General features: G+C 43.9%; 1 protein-coding gene across 1 annotated transcript in view; it reads right to left on the minus strand.

Moving 5' to 3' along the window:
• The window catches only part of GXYLT1 (glucoside xylosyltransferase 1), a 790,439-nt gene that overhangs the window by 55,705 nt on the left and 714,852 nt on the right, over positions 1–19,882 (minus strand). Inside the window, exon 12 of the mRNA XM_044087446.1 lies at positions 1,451–1,623. Within this exon, the coding sequence (XP_043943381.1) occupies positions 1,451–1,623 (173 nt within the window). The remainder of the gene's footprint in view (positions 1–1,450; positions 1,624–19,882) is intronic.

Consider the following 19,882-nt stretch of genomic DNA (forward strand, 5'->3'; position numbering starts at 1 on the left):
GAGGGTTTAATGCTCAACTGAGTAGGTCTGAAAACACCCTCTGAAGCTGTGGATTGCTCAGCTACTTCGGTTCCCTCTGAAGGGTTAGTTTCGGTAGGCTGAAAAACTTGTGCGTCCAAAGGCCCAGCCAGCTCCACGTGGGAGTTGGAGGCGGCCTGTGGTTCTGCAGAAGCGGTCTTCAGGGGCTGCGAAGATGCCTCGCTGAAAACCGGAGCACCGACCGGCCTAGAAGAGGCCTCATCAGTTTTGGGCCTCGGATGCCTGTCCTTGTCTTTGCGTTTTTTACGTATTCTGGTCGTCGGAAGTTCCGACGGCATGGTGTAATTGAATTTTCTGCCAAAATAATGTCGGGAAAAATCAAACCGAAGTTTAATAGTGCGCTTGTTAAACCTAGCACAAAACCGACAACCAGTGACGTCATGGTCTGGGCCTAGGCACGGGATACAATAGGAATGGAAATCCTTATGAGGTATTTGCTTCCCACAAGAAATACAGTTATTAACTTTTACTGACATCAGACTGAGACAAGAAAATGTTTCCCCAACAGGGTACTTCGCTTTGTAGAAGACTTCGGTTCTGGATTCAGAATGAAAATCTCAGGAGTCAGCCGACCGGCACTTGCGAACTGCTTTTGCTTCGGGCACTGCGCGGCAAGAAAGACTGAAGAAGATGGCGTCGGCTGCATCTTATATACCCCTGTCGCACTGACGTCAGGGAGGAGGCGACAGCAACAGACGCCGGACCAAGACTTTGTAACTCAGGCTGACTGGGGAACCACCTGACAGCAAGATAACCCAAATGTAATGACTGCAGCAGTGTAACACGATGAACATCATACCATTACAAATACCCAGAGCACGGAATGGCATGTCTGTGACTAATTTACTTAGACTCCTACAGCAATGTTCCTTAACATAAGGATATGAAGTTGTGCCTTCTGTTGGAGGAGTAAGTTACATAATCAAACTGACAGTAACATAGCCCGGCTCAGCCCTACACTTCCATCTGTGTGTTACTGCTATAGAAAAGTCTGAACCACTAATTCCCCTTCACACCAAGACACAACCCAGCTAGGTAAAAACTATGCAAACAAGGACAATGAAACATTTGTATAATCATGAAATGTCTCACTTCTCAAAATGAGCACTTATGAATTCAACTTATCCCCACAATAAGCTATTACTGACCGGCAACGACACTTATGTGTAAACAATTACAACTCAGAACCTCAAAATAAATTTCTATCAAGAGTACATATGGCTACTCACACAGTATCTAAACATGAAACATTTTTCTTGATTTAGTTAATGATAAAGTGATGTGGTATGAAAAATTTTAGCATCAACGTTTAAAAATACAGTTAACTCAGTTTTGAAGGCTGAGGATTCTTGGTTAACAGTTGGAATATACCTACAAAACTAATTAATATACTGCTTTTAAAAATGCTTACATTATGTATTGCTTCATAAACTGCTCTGAAAGCTGGTTGCTTGTTATCATGATAAACCCCTCTATTTCCATGAAGAATAAAGATGCCTTCCTCCTCAGATTCCTTGCAGTTACTTCCATATATGCAGTGATCAGGACGATAATTCCACTGGCATGGAAAAACAAAAAGGCTTTCTAACAAGGGAAAATAAAACATTAAGTGTACTTTTCAATATAATTCTTAACACGTCATTATCAAAAGTATCTGTCCGCATCACTGATTCACTTACAAGAATCACAGGGAATCAACTATAGATTCATAGATTAGTACTAGGCTAACTGCCCTTGTGGGTCATTTGAAGTCGAGCCAATTTCCCCATGTGAGAATCGAACCCTGGACCTTGTGTCTGTAAGGTAAACAACTTGGCTATTATGCCAACCTCTCAACCTATTACATTTTCATACCCATTTGTTTACAATACAATCTATTATGAAATAAAATCTGTCCCATTAAGAGCAAAGCAACACACATCTGCATTTCAAGAGAAAAAAAAACACATCAGAATGATAGACTAAACTCCATCATTTTAAGCATCTGCACAGTAAGACCATACTCAAAATGGCTCAAAAGGATAGGCATAAAATGGGAACACAGAGTAGTGGGCCAAAATTGTTTGTCACTCTCCCCTTCCTTGCATCTGCACTTTTTTTAACTGGTCCTTCTCAGACCCTTTTAAGTCATCAGCTGGGCAACAAAACAGAAACAGGAAAATAACAGACATGCATACACAAGCAATACCTATCTATTGTGTGTGTGCATATAGTCAGTGTAGGTGGTTTAGAAACACGATTTACACAACATGGAAAATAAAGAAGTTATGTCTCACACCATAACGTTCCATCTGTGTTGTCAATCTAATCTTTGACTGTGGGCTCTATTCGGAGCCTTGGAACCTACTCTGCCGTTTACTTCCGCTCGCACCTTCCAAACTCCTGAACTCGGCTCTACCCATAATGCTCCTCTGTGAATTACCTCAGACACAGTTTGCCTAATATAATGGCAGACAAAAAGTAACACCTCATAGAGAGACCAAATCTGTGTCCCTATTTTGAAGCCAGTCACTGGAAATATTCAATCCACTAAGAGAGTCTTTGGCCAGGGAATGGAGTGTGTGTGTGTGTGTGTGTGTGTGGGGGGGGGGGGGGTCAAGGATTAGTGAAGATAGACAACACAGATGGAATGTTATGGTAAGACCTAACTTCTTCATCTGATGATGTGAATCAGGTAATCCTTGACTATGGGACAGAGTCCCTAGCTACCCATGTCTTAGGAGGTCTCCTGAAACAATATTCCTGAGCACCATCGAACTGAATAATGCATGTTAGAGACCTGGTCCAATTTGTAATGAGTAAAAGTATGAAGAGATGCCCATGTAGCTGTTCCACAAAAGTCATCGAAGGAAGCTTTAGCATGATAAACTACAGAAGCCACTACAGCACTAGTTGAATGAGCTTTCACAGGATATGGAGGTTGGAGACCCTTTGAAGGATAAATAAAGGTGATACAATCCCTAAGCCATTTAGCTAAAGTAACCTTAGCAATTGGGTTACTGAAAGAAAGGGAAGAAAAGGCAACAAACAGCTGGTCAGACTTTCTGATATCCTTTGGTCTGTGAAGGTAAAAATGTAATTACCAGTGAACATCTAATAAGTGTGGACAGCACTCTCCCTTAATGGAGAAATTAGGGGAAAGACTGGTAAATGCAAGGTTTGATTGATATTAGATTCTAAAGCTACCTTTACCAAGAAGGATTAGTCCTGAGGGAAACCCTGTCCTTGTGAAATATCACGTAGGGGGGCTTCCAGGACAAGGCTTGAGTTTCCGATACTCCTCTTGCCGAAGTATTAGCTAATAAAAGAAGTTTTCCATGTCAGAAATTTTAGGTCACAAGTAGGTATAGGTTCAAAGGGGGATAGCATAACAGATTGTAGGACCAAGGGTAAATGCCATGGAGCAGTGGGTTCTTTACACAGAGGCCTTAACATTAAGGTTCCTTTCAAAAGGGCTTTACAAAGTTTGTGAGACACAAGTGAAGAACCACCACCAAACCCAATATGGAAGTTACATATGGCAGCCAGGTGGACACGAATGGTAGAGCCTGAAGAAAGTACAGTTGTGTACACTTACCATAAATGTAGAGAGTGTATTCAATGTTGCAGTCATCACACTTGGGTTTATCTGCCTGCAGGTAGCCCTCAGTCAGCACGAATACCACAGACTTAGTATTTCTGCGTCGGTTGCTGTTAATCCAGGACCGACATCAAGTTGTCAGGGGTATAAAAACAGGCAGCAGACGCCATTACATCAGTTTTTCTTGCCCCAAATGTCAGGAGCCCCCAATAGTGAGCTAAGCTATGGTGGGAAAAAGTACAGTTGTGTATACTTACCATAAATGTAGATGTTAGAGTGTATTCACTGTTGCAGTCATTACATTTGGGTAATCTGCTGGAAGGTTGCCCTCAGTTGGCCAGAATTCCAAAGTCTTGGGTCCTGCATCAGTTGTCTCCTCTTCCATGACGTCAGGGGTATAAAACATGCAGCAGACGCCATTTTCTTTAGTTTTTCTTGCCCCCCAAAAGGTAGCAATATTCTAAATATTTACACACACACACACACACATACATATATATATATATATATATATATATATATATATATATATATATATATATATATATCTACATGCATCAGTATAAACTTTACTTTCATCTACAAGCAAATATATCACACAGGTTGTAGAAAATAGAGAAGGAAAGATAAACTGTAGAATGACAGGGGGATGGCGGGAGGGTAACCTAGACTGCAACAGTGAATACACTCGAACATCTACATTTATGGTAAGTGTACACAACTGTACTATGTTCTTCGTGTTTCACTGTTGCAGTCATTACATTTGGGTAGAATCCCAAAGCTATGGTTGGGAGTTTGGAGCTAAACAGCATTAGGTGAGGCTATAAGGCCCTGCAGTACTGCATTGGCAAAGCCTGCCCTGGACTTAGAGAGGCAAATGGTAATGCTTTGTAAAGGTGTGAACAGAACTCCAAGTACCAGCCTCTAGAATGTCTTTGGTTGGTACTCCTCTTAGAAAGGCTGCTGAAGTAGCTGCAGCCCTGGTGGAGTGTGACCTAATGCCCTTGGGCACAGGTTTGCCATGGTGTAAGCAGCAGAAACGGATGCAATGGCTTATCCACTTTGAAATTGTCTGCTTTGAAACGGCCTTTCCTTCTGATCCTGCAGCACATGACACTAGTAATTGCTCAGTTTTTCTTAGAGCTTCAGTCCTGCTCAAGTAGAATCTTAGCTGTCTGTGTACGTCTAAGGAATGCAGAATTCTCACCCCTTTGTTCTGCGGATTTGGATAAAAAGTTGGCAGATGAATTGTTTGGTTAAGAGCCACACTGGAAATGACCTTAGGCATAAAGGTAGGATTTGTCCTCAGAGACACCCTGTCTAGGTAAAATATGATAAAAGGCTCTACAGCCATGAGGGCCTGTAGCTCTGAAACTCTTCTTGCTGAAGTAATTGCTAGTAGCAGAGCTGTCTTCCATAACAAGAACTTTATATCAGCGGTAGCAGCTGGTTCAAATGGAGGCAGGGTGAGCTTTTCCAACACATAATTGAGGTCCCATGTAGGTAATGGTGATCTTCTAAGAGGCCTTAAATTTTTGGCTCCTCTAAGATGCTGCTTTAGTAAAGGATGAGAAAAGATTGGTGGCTCTGTATTGTAATCAGCCAAAATGGCAGAGGCATGGATTTTGATTGATGAAAAAGTTGGGCCTTTGTCAAGCATCTCAGTTAAATATTGTAATATCCGAGGAATATGTGGTTCTGCTGTATCAGTTCCTTGTGCTCGATTCCAAGCACTGAATCTCTTCCATTTGTCAGCATAAGATTTTCTAGTACTAGGCCTTCTGGCTTCCAAAATGACATCCATCACAGCTTTACTGAGAGGTGTCGTCTGTATGATTACAGGATTAACCATGCTGCCAGGTTCAGAGTCTGTTGTTGATTGTGCATGATCTGATTGTTTTGCTGGGACAGTAGTTGTGTTTTTTGTGGCAAGGTCCAAGCTGGGTATTGAGACAAGTTTCTTAGGAATGAGTACCAGTATTAGTGGGGCCAGTCCGGGGCAATTAATATCATCTTTGGCTTCTCTTGTCTGACTTAGGAGCACCTTGGGGAGGAGAGGCAGTGGAGGAAAAGCATATACTGATAAATTTTTCCAGCTGAAAGATAGGGTGTCCACTTTCCATGCTTGTCTGTGATAAGTCCTTGTGCAGAATCTTTTTAGTTGGTAATTGAGAGGGGAGGCAAACAGATTTATGTCCGGGCATCCCCATTTCCTTGTTATGCTGAAGACTTGTGGATCCAGCTTCCACTCGTGGGGGTCCATGAGGTTTCTGCTTAGTTCGTCTGCCAGAGTATTTTCCTTTCCTGGCAGGAATTGTGCCTGCAGATGTACTTGGTAATTCAAAGCTGTGTCCCACAAGGTCATGGCTAGTCTGGAAAGGGGATATGAATGTGTGGCCCCCTGCTTGTTTATATACCACATGACCGTGGTGTTGTCTGTCTTTATCAGTAGTTGTCCTGGATGAAGTAGGTCTCTGAAGGCTGTCAGGGCATTTTGAACAGCTAACATCTCTTTTTGATTGATATGCAGATGCATTTAGTTTGAAGACCATGTGCCCTGAATGCATCTTCATGCCACGTGGGCTCCCCAGGCATAGTCTGATGCATCCGTTGTTAGTGTCTGCCTGGCTGGAGGTAATGTGAATGGCTGTCCCTTATTATGGTGACAAGCCTTTACCCACCATCGAAACTCCTGTTGCAAGCATGGAATGAGAGTAATGACTGTTTCCAGGCTGTGGCAATGTTGAGTCCAAACACTTTTCAGGTACCATTGAAGCTTCCTCATATGCAGTCTTGCATATGGAATTAGTAGGATGCAGGATGCCATGAAGCCCAAAGCCTGTAGAATTTTTCTTGCAGATAACTGGGCCTTTGTTGCCAACATTTTGAAATAGGTAGCCAGTTGCCTTTGTATGTCTGGCGTGAGATAAGCCATCTGGACAGTTGTATTCAAGCTTGCACCCAGGAATATTATCTCGTGAGGGTACTAGTTTTGATTTCTTTTTGTTGGCTGTGTACCCTAGGCATGTTAGGAGTCTTTGCACAAACGCCAGATGCTGAAGAAGAATGTCCTTGTTCTCTGCTTGAATGAGACAGTCATCCAAACAAGGATACATCTGTATTCCTCTGTCTGCAGAATGCAATTACTGGTGCCAGGCACTTTGTAAAGACCCTGGGCGCAGTAGATAAGCCAAAGGGCAGTGCAGAGAATTGGTAATGCATTGAACCAGCCTTGAATCTTGGGTATCTTTCTGCATGCTTGTCTGATTGGAACATGCAGGTATGCCTCTTTTAGGGCTAAAGTCACAAGCCAAGCATTCTTGCCCAGCATGGGCAGAAGCTGCTGCAAAGTCAACATTTTGAATTTTGGAATATCCAGGAAAGTGTTCAGAATAGATAGGTCCAGTATCGGCCTCCAGGCCTTGTCCTTTCTGGATACCAAGAACAGTCTCGAGTAAAATCCTTGTCCCTGCTCTTGCTCTGGTACTTGTTGAATGACCCCCATTGTCCATGAGGGATGAGACTTGTTTTTGTGCCTCTGCCCATTGATTTTTTGGCAGATCTGGCCAGCCATTTGCCTTTGGCAGTGTATGGAAATGGAATTTGTAGCCTTGTGACACTGTTTAGAACCCACTTGTCCTGGGTTATAATGTGCCAATTTTGAACAAAAAGTGCTAATTTTCCCTCTAAGGGTGCTGCCACAACATAAGTGCTTGGTGCAGGCAGGGGAAGTCATTGGGACTGTTTTCTGTAAGTTTGTGATCTATCTTCTCCAGCTTTGGAGGTAGAAGCACCCCATTGCTTGGGCCTATAAGAACCTCTCGCCTGGGGTCTCTGCCCCTAGGGCATCTGGATCTCCCCTTTGAGGTCTGTCTGACACAGGAAAGGACCAATTTTTTGTAGGCCAGTGTCTACTAAACCTAGGTGGCTGTACTTGTAAAAATTCTTTGACAGTTTGCATAGATTTAGCTTTGTCCTCCATTTTCTTTAGAACCTCTTCTGCCTTAACACCAAACAAAGTATCATGCTGTAAAGGTGCATCTAGCAATTTAACATTATCAGGCAGATTTTGTTCCTTTAACCAAGCATGCCTCCTAATTACAGAACCCGTAACTGCGGCCCTGCAGTAGGCCACCAAAGAATCAAAACCACATTGCAAAGTATGTTTTCCAACTTGTTCTGCTGCATACAATAAATCCTGCATTTCCTTGTTCTCTGCACATTCTGAATTTAACAATTTCTATTTAAGCAATCCCATGAAATGTTGCTGATACTTAAGCATATGAAATTGACAGTTTAAGGCCCTTATAGCCAAAGTTGCAGATGTGCAAACCTTTTTTCCCCATCTATCCAGGGCCCTTGAATATTTGTCTGAGGGGGTTGGGTTTTTTTGCAGTGGAAGCCTTAACTCCCTTTGTACCCTGTGAAATAGTTTCTCGGTCAGCAGCAGGGTTTTTAAAAAGAAATTTGTGCGAGTCAAGAAAGTACAGTTGTGTACCTACCATAAATGTAGATGTTCAAGTGTATTCACTGTTGCAGTCATTACACTAGGGTTATCTACTGGCAGGCTACCCTCAGTCGGCCTGAATTCCAAAGTCCTGGTCCGGCGTCGGTTGCTGTCGCCTCTTCCCTGACGTCAGTGCGCCAGGGGGTATGCAAGATGCAGCCGACGCCATTTTCTTCAGTTTTTCGTGCCCCAGATGTCAGGTGCCCCCAAAAGTGTAGGCTAAAAAATTTGCTTATGAAAAGGCATGCAATAACAAAAACATTACCTTCATCTACAAGCAAATACACCACATAGGTTGTATAGAATAGAGAAGTACAGATAAGTCCCAGCAATGAACAGGGGGATGGAGGAAGGGTAACCTGGACTGCTGTACTATGTTCATCGTGTTTCACTGTTGCAGGCATTACACTTGGGTTGAATCCCAAAGCTGAGGTTGAGTGGCTGGGCCTGAATAGAATTAGGAGTGGCTATGAGGCCCTGCAAAACTGCAGTGGCAAAGCCTGCTCTGGATTTAGAGTAAAGAGGTAAGTGGTAGTGCTTTGTAAACGTGTGCACTGAAGTCCAAGTTGCAGCCTCCAAAATATCCTTGGTTGGTACTCCTCTGAGGAAGGCTGCTGAAGTAGCTGCTGCTCTGGTAGAATGTGGCCTAATACCCTTAGGCAGTGTTTTGCCATGTTGTGAATAGCAGAAACGAATACAGTGGCCTATCCATTTTGAAATATTCTGCTTTAAAATAGCCTTTCCTTGTGATCCTGCAGCATATGCCACTAAAAGTTGCATAGTCTTTCTGAAAGCTTTAGTTTTGTCTAAGTAGAAGCGTAGCTGTCTGTGCATGTCCAAAGAATGCAGAAGACTCTCCCCTTTATTCTGTGGGTTTGGATAAAAGGTAGGCAAGTGAATAGTTTGGTTAAGAGCCACACTGGACATTACCTTAGGCATAAATGTTGGGTTTGTCCTTAGAGAAACCCTGTCCAGATGGAAAATAATAAAAGGTTCCACAGCCATTAATGCCTGTAACTCTGAGACTCTTCTTACTGAAGTTATTGCTAGGAGCAGAGCTGTTTTCCATAAGAACTTTATGTCGGCTGTATTGGCTGGCTTAAAAGGAGGCAGTGTGAGCTTTACCAAGATAAAATTGAGGTCCCATGTAGGTATTGGTGCTCTCCTTGGAGGTCTTATGTTTTTGGCCCCTCTGAGGTACTGCCTCAGCAGTGGGTGCGAAAAAATAGGTGGGTCTGTATTGTAGTGAGCTGAAATGGCAGAAGCATGAATCTTAATTGATGAGAAGGATAGGCCTTTGTCCAGCATTTCAGGTATTGTAAAATATGAGGAATATTTGGTACAAGTGTGTCAATTCCTTGTGCCTGGTTCCAAGCACAGAATCACTTCCATTTTTCTGCATAAGATTTTCTGGTGCTGGGTCTCCTGGCCACCAAAATAACATCCATAACTGCTTTAGAGAGAGGTGTGTCTTGAATGGTTATATCCGCCATGCAGCCAGATTTAGTATTCTGAGTTGGCTGTGCAGGATTGGATTGTTTTGTTGGGTCAGTAGATGAGGAATACGAGGTAACGTCCAGGCTGGGCCTTGAGACAAGTTCTTTAGGATTGGATACCAGTGCTGGTGTGGCCAGTCTGGGGCAATCAGTATCATTTTTGGCTTCTCTTGTCTGACCTTTAGGAGTACCTTGGGAAGGAGAGGCAGAGGAGGAAAAGCATAAACTGTAAGGGTTTTCCAGCTGAATGACAGAGCATCCACTTTCCATGCTTGTTCGTGGTAAGTCCTTGAGCAGAATCTCTGTAGTTGGCAGTTGTGAGGGGAGGCAAATAGATGTCTGGGCATCCAAAATACAAGATGGAGAACACCAACTGCTGCAATTGTAATTTTTTAATTCTGGTACCTCGGCCTTCGCCTTCTCCTGGAATACATTTTACTTAATGCTCCACCCATTTTTATACAAATCTTTAATTAAATAATTGATGCACCATCCTCCAATTAAATAATTTCATTACTTGAAGCAAACAATTTTGACATTTCTTAGGCATAATTATACAACATGTTAGCTAGAGAATAAATAACATTCATTTCATAAATGCTTCTGAGAATATATACATAAATATAAATATTACCAACAATGTATATACCTGTTATTCACACAATGTTGCCCTTGCAAGCAGTCCCATTTCCCTGAATATATTGAAAAATATTTTGAAAAATATTCAGAAATATGTGAAGAAACTAACACTACTAAAATGTCTGGGCATCCCCATTTCCTTGTTATCATGCTGAAGACTTGTGGATCTAGTTTCCACTCGTGAGGGTCCATGAGGTTTCTGCTTAGTTCGTCTGCCAGAGTATTTGTTTTTCCTGGCAGGAATTGTGCTTGCAGGTGCACTTGATAAGTCAATGCGGTGTTCCACAACGTCATGGCTTGTCTGCAGAGGGGGTAGGAATGAGTGCCTCCTTGCTTGTTTATGTACCACATGACTGTAGTATTGTCCGTTTTTATCAGCAGTTGTCCTGGATGGAGTAGTTTCTTGAAGGCTGTCAGGGCATTCTGTACAGCTAGCATCTCTTTTTGATTGATATGAAGATGCATTTGGCTTGCGGGCCATGTGCCCTGAATACATTTTCCTGCCATGTGGGCCCCACAGGCATAATCCGATGCATCTGTTGTTAGTGTCTGTCTGGCTGTGGGCAAGGTGAATGGCTGTCCCTTGTTGTGGTGACAGGCCTGTGCCCACCATCGAAACTCCTGTTGTAGGCAGGGAATGAGAGGAATTGTTTCAAGGCTGTGGCAATGTTGAGTCCAAACACTTTTTACGTATCATTGTAGCTTCCTCATATGCAGTCTTGCATATGGAATTAGCAGAATGCAGGATGCCATGAAGCCCAAAGCCTGCAGAATTTTTCTTGCAGATAACTGGGTCTTTGTTGCCATGCTTTTGAAGAATGAACTCAGTTGCCTTTGTTTATCTGGCGTGAGATAAGCCATCTGGGCAATTGTATTTAAGCTTGCACCCAGGAATATTATCTCTTGAGAGGGTACTATCTTTGATTTCTTTTCGTTTACTGTGTACCCTATGCAAATTAATAATCTTTTTTAACAACGCCAGATGCTTTAGTAGAATGTCTGTTCTCTGCTTGAATAAGGCAGTCGTCCAAGTAGGGATACAGTTGAATTCCTCTTTGTCTGCAAAAAAACAATTACTAGTGCCAGGCATTTTGTGAAGACTCTGGGTGCAGTAGATAAGCCAAAGGGCAGTGCAGAGAATTGGCAGTGCATTGAACCAGCTATGAATCTGAGGTATTTTCTGCAAGATTGTCTGATTGGGACATGCAGGTAATGCCTCTGAGGTCCAATATTACAAGCCAAGCCTTCTTGCCCAGCATGGGCAAAGTCAACATTTTGAATTCTGGAACGTCCAAAAAAAATGTTTAGAATAGAAGGGTCCAGAATTGGTCTCCAAGCTTTGTCCTTTGTGGGTACTAATAAAAGTCTTGAGTAAAATCCTTGTCCCTGCTCTTGTTGTGGTACTGGTTGAATAGCCCTCATGTCCATGAGAGATGAAACTTGTTTTTGTGCCTCTGCCCATTGATTGTGTGGCAGGTCTGGCATACCTTTTGCCTTTCGAAGGGTGTGAAAGTGGAACCTGTAGCCCTGAGAGACTATGTTTAAGACCCATTTATCCTGGGTGATTATGCGCCAATTTTGTGAAAAAAGTGCTAGCTTTCCCCCTAAGGGTGCTGTCAATAGATAAGTGCTTGGCATTGGCAGAGGAAAGTCATTGGGACTGTTTCCTGTATGGCTGCGATTTGTCTTCTCCGCTTTTGGAGGTAGTAGCACCCCATTGTTTGGGCCTGTATGAGCCCTGGGGTTGTTGTGTGCCTCTAGGGCGTCTGTATCTGCCTCTGTGGTCTGTCTGACACTGGAAAGGACCAATTTTTAGAAGGCCAGTTCCTGCTAAATCTGGGAGGTTGTACCTGTAAGAAATCCTTTACTGTCCGCATAGATTTCGCTTTATCCTCCATTTTCTTCAACACCTCTTCTGCCTTAACACCAAAGTATCATGCTGTAATGGAGCATCCAATAATTTTGCTTTAACATGATCAGGCAAATTCTGTTCCTTTAACCAAGCATGCCTTCTAATAACAGAACCTGTAACCGCGGCCCTATAAGAGGCCTCCAGTGAATCAAAACCACATTGCAAAGTATGCTTTCCCACCTGTTCAGCTGCATGCAATAAATCCTGCATTTCCCTTGTTTTCAGAACATTCAGAATTTGTCAACATTTTCTGCTTTAGCAGTGACATTAAATATTGCTGATATTTAAGCATATGAAACTGACAATTTAAAGCCCTTACAGCCAAGGTAGCAGAAGTGTAAACTTTTTTCCCCCATCTGTCCAGTGACCTAGAATCCCTATCCGAGGGAACAGGGTTTTTAGCTGTAGAGGCCTTGACCCCTTTTTGACCCTGAAATATTGTTTCTGGGTCAGCAGCAGGGTTTTTATGAAGAAATTTGAGAGAGTCTGGAACCCTGTAGTATCTGTCTGGCTTAACAGGTGCAGGAGGCAGAGAGTCAGGAGATAGGCCGGACTCTGAGAATACATCACCTACAATGTCTAGAACAGGTGGAATAGCAAGAGGTCTATGCTGGGGGAGTAGAAGAAAGTCTCTGAGCCTTTTCTTTGATTCTGAGTAATCCTGGCTCTCCCAGTGGAAATGTTCCCTCATAGTATGCAGGGTTTCCCCAAAAGAATAATCCTCAGGAGGAGAAGCTGAAGGGATAGATTTCTTCAGCATCAGAATCCTCATTGGGAGGCAGAAAGTATTCCTGTTCTGAGGAGGAGTCAGAGGAAATGGAAACCTGATCAGAGGAGTCATATTCTTTGTCTTGCCTAGGCCTCTTAACAGGAGGGGGATGGGAACCCCTAATCAAAGTAATTAGGTCTTCGGCCATTTTAAGCATCTGTTTTTTAGGCATAGAAGTCTGTGCAGGAGTACTTGTTTCTTTGTCTTTAAAGCTGTTTTAGTCTGTCTTGGAAGCTGAGGTTGGCTTAACATATAACTGTATAGGTCTGAAAACACCCTCAGAAGCCGATGCCTGCTCAGCGGCTCCAGACCCATCTGAGGGAATAGTTTCTGAGTGTCCAATACCTTGAGTATCCAGAGGCCTAGCTGTCTCCACGTGGGAGTCGGTAGCGGCCTGTGGCTCTGAGGTAGCGGGCGTCAGGGGCTGCGAAAGCGCCTGAGAACTGGCGAACCGGCGACTGGCCTAGCGGAGGCCTCGTCGGTTTTGGACCTCGGATGCCTGTCCTTTTCCTTGCGCTTTTTATAAACTCCGGTCATCGGCTGTTCCGACAGCATTATATAATTAAACCTTCGGCCAAAGTAATGAAAGGCAAAATCGTACCGACGCTTAACAGTGCCTTGGTTAAATCTAGCACAAAACCGACAGCTAGCAACGTTGTGGTCAGGGCCTAGGCAAGGAATACAGTAAGAATGAAAATCCTTATGCGGTATTTGCTTCCCACAAGAAATACAATTGTTAACTTTTTCTGACATCAGTCTGGAGCAAGAAAAAAGTTTCCCCAATGGGGTACTTAGCTTTATTGAAGACTTCGGATCTGAAATTCGTTTCGAAAATCTCAGAGTCGGCAGACCGGCACTTACGAACTGCTTTTGCTTCGGGCACCGTGCGGCAAGAAAGACTGAAGATAATGGCGTCGGCTGCATCTTGTATACCCCTGGCACACTGACATCAGGGAAGAGGCGACAGCAACTGACGCCGGGCCAGGACTTTGGAATTCAGGCTGACTGCGGGTAGCCTGCAAGCAGGATACCCCTAATGTAACGACTGCAACAGTGAAACACGATGAACATCCCTGTAATATCTGTCAGGCTTAACAGGAGCTGGGGGGGTAAGGAGTCAGGGGTCAGACTGGACTCCGAAAACACATCTACAATGTCTAACACAGGTGGAATGGCTAAAGGCCTGTGCTGAGCTCCCTCATGGTATGCACGGTTTCCCCAAAGGAATAGTCCTCAGGAGGAGCCGCTGAAGGTATAGATTCTTCAGCATCAGAATCCTCATAGGGGGAAAAGAATATTCCTAATCAGAAGAAATGGAAACCTGATCTGAAGATTCATAGTCAGTGTCTTGCCTAGGCCTCTTATCAGCAGGGGGATGGGAACACCTGATCAAGGTAATCAAGTCTTCAGCCATTTTGAGCATCTGTTTTTGGGGCATGGAGGCCTGTCCACATGGCTCTTGAGTTTGTTTCCTTGCTTTAGAAGGTGCTTTAGTCTTTGCCTTTGAAGCTGAAGTCATCTTAATGTAAAGATGTTTAGGCCTGAATACATCCTCAGAAGCCGGTACCTGCTCAGCGGCTCTGGACCAATCTGAGGGATTAGCGTCCGAGTCTCCAATACATTGAGTATCCAGCGGCATGACCAACTCTACGTGGGAGTCAGTAGCGGCCTGCGACTCTAAAATAGCGGGTGTCAGGGGCTGCGAAAGCACCTCACTGAGAACCGGCGACTGGCTTAGGAGAAGCTTCGTCGGTTTTGGGCCTCTGTTGTTTTTCTCTATCCTTTTCTGTGCGTTTTTTGTAAACTCCGGTAATCGGATGGCTATCCGACGACAATTCAGGATAATTAAACCGGCGTCCAAAAAAGTTTAAAGCAAAATCATACAGACGCTTAATAGTGCGTTGGTTAAATCTAGCACAAAACAGACAACCAGTAACATTGTGATCATGGCCTAGGCAAGGAATACAATAAGAATGAAAATCCTTATGAGGTATTTGTTTTCCACAAGAAATACAATTATTAACTTTTCCTGACATCCGTCTGGAACAAGAAAGAAGTTTCCCCAACGGGGTACTTAGCTTTATTGAAGACTTCGGATCTAAAACTCAAACATGAAAATCTCCGGAGTCGGCCGACCGGCACTTACGAACTGCTTCTGGCACAGCGGCAAGAAAGACTGAAGAAAATGGCGCCGGCTGCTTCTTTTATACCCCTGACGACCTGACGTCAGGGAAGGGGTGACAGCAGCCGACGCAGGACCCAAGACTTTGGAATTTAGGCTGGCTGAGGGCAACCTGCCAGCAGGATTACCTAAATGCAATGACTGCAACAGTGAAACACGAAGAAATCTGTACTATGTTCTTCGTGTTTCACTGTTGCAGTCATTACATTTGGGTAGAATCCCAAAGCTATGGTTGAGAGGAGGAAGTTATACAGCATAAGGGCCAGCTATAAGGCCCTGCAAGACAGCAGTCGCAAAGCCAGCTCTGGATTTAGAGAAAATTGGTAAATGATAATGCTTGGTGAAAGTATGTACAGAACTCCAGGTAGCGGCTTCTAGAATATCCTTGGTAGGAACACCTCTGAGAAAGGCTGCAATAGAAGATGCAGTCCTGGTGGAATGAGATCTGATCCCTTGGGGGATAGGTTTTCCATGGTGCTTATAGCAGAAACGAATGTAATGGCATATCCATTTAGAAATGGTTTGTTTTGAAATAGCCTTCCCCTCTGCCCCAGCAGCAAATACTACTAGCAATTATTCAGATTTACTTCGAAATTTAGTTCTGTCCAAGTACAATCTAAGTTGTCTGTGCACCACGTCCAAGGAATGCAGAATCCGTTCCCTTTTGTTCTGTGGATTGGGACAGAAGGTTGTCAAATGAATGGACTGATTAAGATCCACACTGGAAACCACCTTGGGCATGAAGGATGGATTGGTCCTCAGAGATACCCTGTCCGCATTAAAGATAATGAAAGCTCCACTGCCATAAGGGCCTGTAATTCAGATATCCTTCTAGCTGAAGTGATTGCTAAAAGGAAGGCTGTTTTCCAAGAAAGAAATTTTAAGTCTGCAGTAGCAGCTGGCTCGAAAGGAGGTAGAGTGAGTTTCTCCAAAACAAAGTTAAGGTCCCAGGCAGGGGCAGGAGCTCTCCTGGGTGGTCTTAAGCTCGTTGCCCCTCTGAGATACTGCTTGAACAGGGGATGAGAAAAGAGGGGTGGTTCTGTGTTATAGTGAGCTGAAATAGCTGAAGTGTGGATTTTAATAGTGGAAAAAGACAGGCCCTTGTGAAGCATCTCTACATCCGAGTGATGTCTCCAGGTGCATCTGCAGTTACCTCCTACTGCGCCTCTAGGCATCAGATAATGCTTGTTCATATTTGCATTAATAATTCCAAAACCATGGTACATACAAGGTATCAGAATATTTTATTTTGAAGCATACATGATGGCAAACACAATTGTATTGATATTGGACCTCTGTCAATGACTATTTGTTAGAACTGTAAGGTGATAACTTCATTTTTTAAAGGCTGAAGCCACGTCCACTGGAAGTTAAAGATACACACTCAAAAGAGCTGTTCTGGAGGGAATGAGTTAAGTATTGCAAAATCTGAGGTAAATTGGGCACTGCTGTGCTCATCCCTAAAGATTGGTTTCAGGCACAGAATCTTTCCATTTGTCAGCATAAGATTTTCTAGTACTAGGTCTTCTCACTTCCAAGATGACATCCATCACAGGTTTGCTGAGGGATGCTAAGGGTGAATTTAAGTGATTAGCCAAGCTGCAAGGTTCAATTCTGGAATCTGATGGTGCAGAATTTGGTACTCCTGCTGAGACAGCAAGGAAGGTGTCTGAGGCAGGTGCCATGGAGATATTTGTGACACTGCGCAGGAGCGGGTACCAGTGTTGGAGCGGCCAGTGTGGAGCAATCAAAATGATTCTGTTTGACTTTTAACAGAACTTTGCATAATAGAGGCAGAGGGGGAAAGGCGTAGACTGATCGATTTTTCCAGCTGAAGGACAGAGCATCCACTTTCCAGGCTTTTTTGTGGGGAGTCCTTGTGCAAAATTTGTCCAACTGGTAGTTCTGGGCTCCCCCCCATTTGCTTGTCAACATGTTGAAATCAGTGGTTCCAGTTTCCACTCGTGTGGGTCCATGAGATTTCTGCTTAGTCCGTCTGCCAGTGTATTCAATTTTCCTGGCAGGAATTAAGCTTGTAGGTGCACTTGGTAGCTCATGGCCTTGTTCCACAATGCCATGGCTAGTCTGCAGGGGGGGGAAGGAATGTGTACCCCCCCCGCTTGTTTATGTACCACATAAAGTACAGTTGTGTACCTACCATAAATGTAGATGTTAGAGTGTATTCACTGTTGCAGTCATTACAATTGGGTTATCCTGCTGGCAGGCTACCCGCAGTCGGCCTGAGTTCCAAAGTCTAGGTCCAGCGTCAGTTGCTGTCACCTCCTTCCTGATGTCAGTGCGCCAGGGGTATAAAAGATGCAGCAGACGCCATTTTCTTCAGTTTTTCTTGCCCCAGATGTCAGGTGCCCCTAAAATGGTAGGCTCACTAATGCCAAAAAGCATGCATAAAGTACAGTTTTGTACCTACCATAAATGTAGATGTCCGAACTGGATAGCATCTGCAGTCATAACAACTGGGTTGTCCTGTCGTCAGGCAGCCCTTCAGTCGGCCGGATTCCAAAGTCGGGTCCGCTTCGCTGATGTCGCACTTCACCCGACGTCATCTCTGTTGGTCTTCGGGTATAAAAGCATCAGCCGACGCCATTTTCCTCAGTGTTTCTTGCCCCAGATGCCAGTAGCCCTCTTGAAGGCTAAAATTTGGATAGATGCCAATGTTTCCAAAAAGATAGAGGTAAACACAAAAATAAGCATGTATGTACATATATACAAACAAATACATCATAAAGACTCCCCACCAGCTAGCTATTAGGAGGGTAAACACCCTAGGAGTACCACAGAGGGAAGGAGGAGGGTAATCCTGACTGCAGATGCTATCCAGTTCGGACATCTACATTTATGGTAGGTACAAAACTGTACTATGTCCTTCATGGATGCATCTGCAGTCATAACAACTGGGTAGAATACCATAGCCAACTAGGGAGGAGGATAAAAGTAGATTATGGTGTGTTTAGGATCCCTTGCAGTACAGCAGTGGCAAACCCTGCTCGGGATCTGGAATATAGAGGCAAATTATAATGCTTGGCAAATGTATGCACGGAGGTCCAAGTAGCCGCCTCAATAATGTCTTTGGTTGCCACTCCTCGTAAGAAGGCTGTGGTAGTGGCTGTTGCCCTTGTAGAATGAGGTCTTATGTTCTGTGGAATTGGTTTTCCATGGAAGGAGTAACAGAATCGTATGCAATTTCCTATCCAGTTGGAGATTGTCTGTTTGGAAATAGCTTTTCCTTCCCTTCCTGTTGCATAGGCTACAAAAAGTTGGTCAGTCTTTCTGCTATTTTTTGTTCTGTCCAAGTAGTAGCGTAGCTGTCTATGTACATCCAAGGTATGCAGTATTCTTTCCCCTCTGTTTTGTGGGTTGGGAAAGAAGGTAGGTGGATTGCCTGGTTTAAAGACACTCTGGATACCACCTTAGGCATAAATGTAGGATTAGTCCTCATGGACACTCTATCTTGGTGGAAGATTAGGAAGGGCTGCACTGCCATTAAGGCCTGTAGTTCTGAAACCCTCCTTGCTGAAGTAATTGCCAGTAGGAAAGCAGTTTTCCATGACAGGTGTTGTAGGTCTGCTGTTGCTGCTGGTTCAAAGGGTGATAGTGTCAACTTTTCTAGCACAAAGTTTAAGTCCCAAGCTGGTAATGGTGGTTTCCTTGGAGGTTTTACATTCTTGATTCCTCTGAGGAACTGCCTGAGCAAAGGGTGCGAAAAAACAGGTGGATCAAAGCTGTATTCTGCTGAAATAGCTGATGCATGTATCTTGATGGAGGAGTAGGACAGGCCTGAATGAAGAAGTTCGCCAGATACTCCAGAATGTTAGGCATATCTATGTTTGACACATCTTTTCCTCTTTCCGTACTCCAAATGACAAACCTTTTCCATTTTCCAGCATAGTTCCTTCTTGTTGAAGGTCTGCGTGCTTCAAGAATAATGTCTTTAACTCTTTGGGAAAGTTCTGGATTAGCTGCTGCTATGTGATGTTCCATGCAGTCAGTTGCAACGTTTTTAGGTTTGGATGTATGATGCTGTAGTTGTTCTGAGTTAACATCAAAGGCATCAGGGGTATTGGCCACATATTGTTCCGAGACATGCTCCTCAGCAGTGGGTACGAGTGTTGTCTTGGCCAGTTTGGAGCCATCAGGATTATCCTTGGACGTTCTTCCTTGATTTTTAGTAGTACTTTGTGTATCAAGGGAAGAGGTGGGAATGCATATGCTGTTAGGCCTTTCCAGCTGAAGGAGAGCGAATCCACTTTCCATGCTAGTGGGTGGAATGTCCTTGTGCAGAACTTTTTGAGCTGGTGATTGAGAGGTGATGCGAATAGATCTATCTGAGGCATTCCCCATTTCTTTGAGATGGTCTTGAAGATGTCCGGGTGCAGCTTCCATTCGTGGGCATCCGATGTGGTTCTGCTTAATATGTCTGCTAGAGTATTTTCTTTTCCCGGTACAAATATTGCCTGTAACTGGATGTTGTAGCTGAGTGCCAGGGTCCACAGCTCCAAAGTCATTCTGCATAGGGGTATGAATGAGTGCCTCCCTGTTTGTTGATGTACCACATGACTGTGGTGTTGTCTGTCCTTATCAACTGGCCCTCTTGGAGAAATGGTTTGAACTTTTGGATTGCCAGTTTTACTGCCAGCATTTCTTTTAGGTTGATGTGCAGGTGAAGTTGATCCTGTGTCCACAATCCTTGCACGCATTTGTCCAGCATGTGGGCCCCCATCCTAGGTCTGAAGCGTCTGT

The sequence above is a fragment of the Protopterus annectens genome, chromosome 11.part0 (genome assembly GCF_019279795.1).
Source record: "Protopterus annectens isolate FY-2018-M chromosome 11.part0, PAN1.0, whole genome shotgun sequence".
In the NCBI taxonomy this organism is placed as follows: Eukaryota; Metazoa; Chordata; order Ceratodontiformes; family Protopteridae; genus Protopterus; species Protopterus annectens.